General features: G+C 46.9%; 1 protein-coding gene across 2 annotated transcripts in view; it reads right to left on the bottom strand.

Annotated features, from left to right (window-relative positions):
- Window positions 1-1995: 1995 nt before the first annotated feature.
- Window positions 1996-8426, bottom strand: part of INPP5D (inositol polyphosphate-5-phosphatase D) — a 45311-nt gene continuing 38880 nt past the window's right edge. Inside the window, exons 23-28 of one of the 2 annotated variants that reach the window (XM_048955060.1) lie at window positions 8026-8175; window positions 7236-7329; window positions 6882-6989; window positions 6075-6347; window positions 3689-4265; window positions 1996-3027 (exon numbers count right to left, since the gene is read on the bottom strand). In XM_048955060.1, the coding sequence (XP_048811017.1) occupies window positions 3025-3027; window positions 3689-4265; window positions 6075-6347; window positions 6882-6989; window positions 7236-7329; window positions 8026-8175 (1205 nt within the window). In that variant the 3' untranslated portion in view covers window positions 1996-3024. The remainder of the gene's footprint in view (window positions 3028-3688; window positions 4266-6074; window positions 6348-6881; window positions 6990-7235; window positions 7330-8025; window positions 8176-8426) is intronic. The other variant, XM_048955061.1, reaches the window with a different exon arrangement.

Raw genomic sequence — 8426 nt, 5'->3', positions numbered from 1 at the left:
TTGGTTAAGAGATCTCTGGGAATTGCAGTGGATCACCTTGGCCAGGAAACCATTCCTGGCACCTACTGGTTCATCACACACAAATAGCTCAGCCTTTAGAATGTCATATTATTATGGGGCTGTATGTGGGAGAAGTCAGTTCATCCTGGAGAATACCTCCTTCGATTGCGATACAGACTAATGTAAAAACTGCCAAAAACCAGCAGAAACATGGCAATAACTTTAGTAAAAGTTTCCTTTGGCCCCAGCAGACTGGAGGCCTAAGCATCATCATTTCTAACTATGTCAAAATTACCCCCTTGATATTTTGGGCAAATAACTCACGTTTATTTCTTTCTTCCTTCCTCTATTCTCATCCCTCCACAGGCCATTTTCTGTCAGACCCTACACCTTCACCAGGATGGAAATAAATTGCCATTACAGCATTTTAGAAGAAGCCTTCGCATCGCCCTGTGATGATTTCACAGCTAAGAGGACAAGCAAACCTGTGTCAGATTATCAGGTGCAGGCAGGAAACCTGGTGCTAAAAAGTCACCATGTTCTATAACACTACATGCTGTAGCCAGGCAATTAAAACAATTCTGACATCTGGGTCTCCATGGAAATAAGCACACCAAGACAGCAGCTATTCTAAGAACTTAAAATAAAGGATGCAGGAAGGTTACAGATAGGTACTGTGCCTGGGGGACAATTCATACCCTTCCCTTCTTGTCTCCTACCTGTACCTCCTGTACAAAGACAGTAGATTACAACAGAGTGCAGAAAAATGTGCCTGCTTTGTCCAAAGGGAGTCCTGGAATCAGGGACGTATGGGCAGAAAGCAGCTTGTGTTCAGACCCAGCCAGTTTCATTTGGTTCAAGAGATGGGCACGGAGACTGGGAAAGACAATAAAAACCAACCAACCAAACCATAAGCATGAGAACTGTGGCTCAGGCTTTCTGTGGAGCTACAAGTGATAACTCTCAACTTCTGCACAGTAACACATGCTTTCTTCTGACAGCTTTGCAGAGAGCTTCTCTTCTTGCCTGGCCATATGGACAAGCCAAATGAAGAGCCTGGGTTTTATATTATGCCTTGGTAATACAACTGTGTTCTCAAACTGCTTATCTGCAAACCTGGGCCAAGTTTCAATAGCATTTCCAATTAGGAGAATAATTTTGTAAGAAATTATCCTTGCTTTATGGCAAGCAGTTATTTTACAAATGCTGAGGAACATACTTTCTTTTTTACAGCTTAGGAAGTCATTGGAAAAACACCTCAATCACAAGCTGAGTCGGTCTCATGATTGAGAATCTAAAAGCTTCTCATAGAAAATCGGTCACGTTTCTATCTCCAAACATACATGAGCATCCCACAGCATCAGTAGGACCTGATCTAATGTTTCACATTGGATAGAAAGCTCAGCGGCCCCAGGAAGGTTTACTCAGTGGCTGGATGAGTTCTTCTGGTACTTGGAATAGAAAAGGGAAACCCCCCCTCCTCAGGGCCAGGGAAATGCCACAGGTGTTGAACTGTGGGAACTGCACAGGAAAGATTCTGTTGAACAAAGCAAGAGGAATGTAAGCTCATGGACTGTCTAACCTACAGTGCAGTGAGGCAGCCAGACATCTCACTAACGATGCCCTGAAAGCCCAACCCGCATGGGGGAAAATCCCTTTGCACAAGCTTTGTACCTACACAGTGTCCTCTCCACCCATTCTCCCAATTTCCAACCGATTCCCTCCTATCCCAGTACAATTTCTGTGCTCAGTATAAAAGCAAAGCTTTCTACATCATACGATTAGGAACTGTACCTGCTAACAGGTGCCACAATAAGCCAGCAATACCCACAGAGGCTCAGGGCACACAGATGAATGCATCCCAGTGGCACTTCTGGGACAGCACTACTGCAGCCTCCCAACACACCTCAGTGCAGTCAGTGTTCCTTTGGGGCATGGCTACTGATAGCACCAAAGTGAAGCTGGCAGGCAGCTCTGAATTCGCAGCAAAGAACGATCAGAAAAGTGACTATTTTATTATTTTTAAGTAATCAACATGGAAACAAGAGCAATGATTAAGTCACAAACAGGCGTTGCCTAATTGTAACCACCGCATTAATACTTGACACGGATATAACAGAAATCACAATTATGTTAACATTATTCATTCTCCAACAATGAACAAGAGTGTACGGTAAGGTCAGCATTAATCTATTAAGAATGCTACAAAACCAGCCAGCCAGTGTCTTCCAAGAGCAGAGTGTTTGCCATAGGGAAGGCTGGGATGGCTGCTATACTCCTGGGCTGCATAAAGACCTTGCCTATTCCTTCCCATTTCTGCACGTAGTTCTGATATTTCCCTTTTCTTCTTAGGGGTATAAAACCTCTCTCTGCTAGGGAAAAAAAAGGGGGTGGGAAAAGGAGCTACAGTGCCTTGGCCAGCCCTCACCCTCTGCATGGATGCACAGATGCAGCCTGCAAGCTCACACAAGAGGCAAAGCTGGCTCCACTGGCAGTGTGTGACATTCATCAATATCTGTTATTAAAACACTTTTCCCACCCTCCCCTAGCTCCCTACTGCACAGATTTGACATACTCTGGAGCTGTACCGCTTTCAGAATGCTTTCTTTTACATATCACTCTTTATTAGGAATGCTGCAACACAGAACAACAGAAAATTGCTTTTGTAAAAAAGGGGTTCTCTAAATGCACCCCCCCTTCCATCTCCTGGTCCTCACACCGTACCTTCCTCTTTTTCCAAAACATTTACTGATGTGTGTGCTTAGCCACCTGCCTCTTAATGGCAGTACCATAGTGACAGAAGGCTAACTTGTGTCAGTGGTCCTGGCCCCTCTTGGTCTGAGCAACGCAGGGTAAACTTCTCAGCTACAACACTTTCATTATCATAGAGAGACACACTCTCAGAAATAAAGAGCCCCCAGTCTCTGTAGAACCAGACCAGAGGTTTTCAGTGCGAACAAAGCGGTAATCTCCATCTTTCTTCCCATCAGGTCTCCTCCCGGAGTGCCATCTGCCACATTGCTTTCACTGTAGAGACAAGAGAAAGACATCAGCTTGTCTACTGCCAGTTCTGTGAGTTCTTATGGAGAACAACAACCTTACAGCTCACTCAAGTGAGCTCTCTCTGTGTCCCGAACTCACTCACTAAGACATCTCTTACTCTTCATCTAGCTCGTGACTTTCTGAAAAAAAACCCAACCAGAAAACCAGCTCAGAAAAGCTGGTGTGGGATTATTCCTGCACAGCAATGTTTTTGAACAATACTGTTACTGGCATTTGCCGTAGATAAGTATGTTTAATTATTCTTCTGTTAAGTGCAGCAAAGCAAAACTATCAGTGTGGTTTCATGCTGTCAGGCCAAGTTTGGACATTCTCAGAAACTGTGAAGTATGCACCAAAGAAGCAACAACAAAGTAGCTGACTATTTGCACTGTTCTTCTGGCCATCAGGCTTCGATGTCCCAGGAGCAACTCAAACCCTGTGCAGAACTCAGGCTACAGTTTCACAAGGTGACACCTGCAGCATGAAGAAACTCACACCCCCTGCTCTGTGAGCCCCATAGGTTTGCGGGACTGTGCTCTGAGTTTGCTCAGGAAACACAGCGGGAAGGCAGCACTACTCTTGTAGTTTTTTGGTCTGACACCACAGCTTGTGGACTCCCCTCCCCTCGCTCCCACAAGGCACACACCGGTGTGGTCGTCCTGCCCAGCGGTCCCTCTTCTATCCGATGCTTGCCGGCATGTGGCAGTTCAGAACTGTCCCGGTAGTCTCGGCCCTTGGAGCTCTGCATGTCCAGCACTGCCCGGCTCTTGGAGGGCAGGGGCGGCCTGCTGAGCTGCCCTTGGACACCCGGGCTGACCTCAGACCTCAATGGCTTGACCGATTTTTTGAGCAGCGCTGAGTTTTCGGCCGACGCAGCCACCTTTGGTTTGCCTTGAGTCTTTTCACCCATATTCTTTTCTTCGGACTGGCCGGAGCAGGTGTAGGAGCGAAAGCGCTGTGTGGGGACCAGGAAGGGCGGCGATGGCTGTTTGCTGGAGCTTTTGCTGCTCTCTGGCTCCTGTGACTTGGTGAGGTGAAAGCTCTGCTCAGGCAGTGGCAGCTGCTCTTTTCGCGAGGCCTTGGGGTAGTCCTGCTCTTTCTTTGGTGCTGCCTTGCCCTTAGAGGCCGTATAACCATACAGGGGGTTCTCAAACATCTCCGGCTTTTGCTGTCCCTCTTCTTGAAGCGAAGGCTCTGCTGTGTTCTTCCCCAGGTCGGGTGGCCTGCAATCACCAAAGCATTGTAAGGAGGAGAGGCATGATTGAAAAAGAAACCAAAGAGGAGATGAACGTGATAAAATTATACTGCACAAATGTGTAATGGGATAAAAATTAACCTTGGGGGGAGATAAGAGAACTGTGCACCCTTTTTTTGTTCGTTTCTTTTTGGGGGTTGTTTGTTTAATCTCTATTATCACCATGACAGCAGAATGCAGATAGACATGGTGCTGTACAACCTCCATGCTGGACTACAGTCTTGTCAAAGTGACATTTGGCTTTTCTTTAAACAGAGATAAGATACTGATCCAACCTGTGCCCAGTGCTTCAGTGGCTCTGCAACATACACAAATCTCAATTAAAACATTAATAACCATCTTCAGAACTGGCAGGGAGGATTTAAATGTCTGTCTGGACAGTTAACATAAAAGCTAACATCATGCTGGATCAGTACAACTAGGTCAATCTCCTGCTACCAATGTCACATGGTATTCCTAAGGAAAGGATAAAATGCCTTCATGCGCCCAAATGAATCATAGAATAGCTTAGGTTGGAAGAGTCCTTAAAAATAATCCAGTCCCAACCCCTGTCATGGGCTGGCTGCCTCCCCACCAGCTCAGGCTGCCCAGGGTCCCATTCAGCCTGGCCCTGAGCACCTCCAGGGATGGGGCAGCCACACTTCTCTAGGCAGCAGTGCCAGAGCCCACCATTCTCAGAGTAAAGAATTTCCTCCTAACATCTAGATCTGCAGTCTTTTAGTTTAAATCCATTCCCCCCTGTCCTATCACTATCCACCCATGTAAAAATCCGGTTCTTCTCCTGCTTATAAGCTCAATCTGTAAGTAATATAAGCACATCATGTAAGTAGTAGCTATACACTGCAGGGTGAAACAACCACTGTGCATTCACAGCTACATCCTTAGAGTTAAGGGTGGAAAGAGAGCACAGTTACGCAACGGGACAAGGGAGATTGTGTGGGTTTCGTATGACTTGACCTGATCTGGGAAGGCTGGGCTTAAAAGATTGTCCACAATATCACTGGACAGAGGGCTAAAGGCACATGTTCCTGGGTGTGTTCAGCTGAGGTGTGCTCCTTGCTTTAAGCTACTTTCTGGAAGTCACCATATGCAGGATCAGATCGCTGAGAGCATGGTGAAGGTTGTCAGGCTCATACAGACAGTGGCTGTGACTTCTGCAAGTTCTGGCTTACACTGTGCTGAATACATTTAGCTCTTCACTCCAGCCCAGACTCAGAAAGCAGCTGTCACTACAAAAAGATCTGGAATAGGGACCCAGATCACATACAATCACTAGAGGGGTGGCCTCTTCAGCTGACCAAGTTGTTAAGGATATTTTGAGGTGCTGAGTGGAAATTCTGCAACAAGACCTGTGATAGATGCAGGCACAGCTGCAGCAAGCTGTACATCTGTATAGCAGTGAGGCAGAAATGCAGGTGAAGTACTTCACACATGACATGTGAAGGAGCTCTCCTTCCCATCATTAGAAAGCTCATTTCTTCCCTTTTCTTCCCCTCCATTTCATCAGCTGTGTTTTTTTCCTCCTTTCTAGAGCCCTGCTTGTAGAAAACCAAACATATGCATACAGCTCTGGTTTTCCTTTCACCAAAGTCTGAGAAACTCTGACTTTAGATTGAGTATCTGATGCCTGCACTTGTGACCTTCTCTTTATTTAATCCTAAAGATAAAAAGCTGATAGAATGTGCTGCCCCTTGAACTGTTCAAATGGAGGCTTTGAAATGGCTGCAGAACGACAGGAGAGAAGGGCAGCACCCCAGAGCAGAAGGCAAACACTCACAGGTGCTCCTGACTCCTATTAGAGATGCTTCTGTTCACTGGAATCTGCAGAGATGGTTTTGGAGACAGAGGGGACAAGGAGGGCGATGTGGAGGATGATTCCCTCTGTCCCATGACAGAGCTGCTGTCTTTAGGCTGCTGCTCATAGTTCCAGAGAGAGGATGGCTGGTCCGGTGATGCTGCCTGCTTCAGCTGGCTGGCAGCAAATGGTTGCTGAGGGAAAGCAGCCATCCCCAGGTAGTTGGGGTTGCTGATGTCTGTGGGAGTGCAGCTGCTGAAGAGAAGAAACACTGTTAGGAAGATGCGTGCACAAATGCATCTGTATTCTGTCGTTCTGCCAGCCACTGGGGAGTTAGTGCCCACTGATTGCTTTGATTCAATGCCACCCACTGGGATTATTACCGATACTTTTGTCAGTGTCGTTTCAGAATCAGAGACCAAGTAGGAGTCCTGTTCGCACCTCCCTCCCCGGGGTCACCGCGAGGAAGCAGCTGGGTCAAGGATACCTCCTCCAGCCCCACGTTTCCATCTCCAGGCTGCAGAGAGCGCTAGCACTCAGCTTCCGCGGCCACGTGGAGGGGCAAACAGGGCTCTTAAAGGGCCCAGAGCCCAGCAGCTGCAGGAGGACGGCTCCAAGCAAAAGAGGCAGGGAACAGCGCTAGGCAACATTGCACAGCTTAGGAAAGTGCTGCTGAAACGGCAGGAGGCATTTGGCCTCTCGAGGCGGAGCCATTCAGACGTGCAGGCAGAAGGCGGTTTGAGCACAGCATCCTGCCACAAGCTGGCAGAGGCAAAGCCGTCAGATTACCGTAACATATCCTCCTTTGCCAGGCTGTCTGGAGAAGAGGAAGCATTCCCCCTATAGCGAGCAATGGCTGCAGCCTCTTTGGCCATCAGATGAGTAGATTTTGATTTTCTGTTGGAAATAAAAGGGCCCTCTCTAAGGTGAAGTGTAAATGCAATGCAAGGAGCCAGTCTGACTGAGGCGTTCTCATCTTTTGGAGCTTTGGACACAGAAGCACTGACCAGTCCAGGCCAAAGGACCACACAGTCAGCTCTCCAGCGTTCACCAGGCCTATTAAATCCATTCCCACAGAAAGCCCAGCTCCACGTGTATTGACCAGCTTGCTTTCTGTGGCTGACTTACCCATTTGCCCTTTACCTGCTAAGCTGATCGCTGTCTTTGTTCAGCTCTAAGTTGTTGGTGTTCTTTGGTTTCTGCCCAGCAATTTCATCACGTTCAATCTTGACAAAATCTGTAGGAGAGAAAAGGCAGAGCCAGAATGTCGGGCAGCTCCACAGTCTGGTTTCCCAAGTTTTCTGTATTAGTGCTGTATTAAGGCAGTGTGTATCAAAATGACAGGGAGCTGGTCCTAAACAGTCACTGCTGTCGTGTTTTCAAGTGCCTATTACTACCTATCAAGTTTTGTTTGTATAAGAAAGTGTCTATCCTGAAATACAACCAAAGGTTGTGATCCCCCAGTCACATACACATCATTTTACCATCAAGAGTGCACGTCACTGGTATTCTGAAAGAGAACAGCAGGCAGCAAGATGACCATAAGAAAGGTTTGCCATCTTTTAGCTGAGAAACTGCTCTCTAAGAACCACATGTGCTCTTTGCAGATGCTTCCCAAGGTGACCAGATCAGCTTCAGCACGTTACCATATAGCCACTGCAAGTGGAGATAAGGCATCACCATTCAATAAAATCAGTATCAGTGACAGACAGGGGGCTCTCTCAGTCTGCCAAATTTTCTTGAATGATAAAAAACAAACGCAACTGCTGTGTCTTCCTGAAAGAGTACAGGTATACCCGTGAGAATTAACAATACTCGCATCATCTCGCTGACAGCAAAAGAATTGCAAGGATAATTTTCAGTTCCTTGACAGTTGTTTTTCAGGATGGAAATACTCTACAGTGAACATTATAGAGATGATCTAGTTCCTTACCATACAGTTTCTCTCGTTGTTTTCCTTGTGATGTTTGTAACTTGATTTCACCTTGGAAGACCCCTGTTTTCTCACCATGGTGTGTCAGCACAGTATGGATAGGAACTAAGGATTCTGTTGCTTCTATTCGCAGGGCAATGCAGCCTTCCCCTAGAGGATAACAAGGAATAAGCCCAAGACTGAGGAAAAAAGCACTGAAATCCCTTTGTGTTGTCAGTCATCTACATCTGTGCGGACAGGGCTGAGATTACTGGGAGGGAGCTGTTCTGGATCACTGTAAGGACTGTAATACCTCTTGGGAAATCAGGGGTATTTCACACACGTGTGAAGGATTTGGGCATTCCAGCAGGTGACTACAGGGTTCTGAGCTTCCATTACTGGTAAGGAAAACACAAGCCTGG

The sequence above is a fragment of the Lagopus muta genome, chromosome 9, assembly GCF_023343835.1.
Source record: "Lagopus muta isolate bLagMut1 chromosome 9, bLagMut1 primary, whole genome shotgun sequence".
In the NCBI taxonomy this organism is placed as follows: Eukaryota; Metazoa; Chordata; class Aves; order Galliformes; family Phasianidae; genus Lagopus; species Lagopus muta.
The sequence above is the reverse complement of the archived record's forward strand: the minus strand, read 5'-3'. Positions and strand labels throughout refer to the sequence as shown.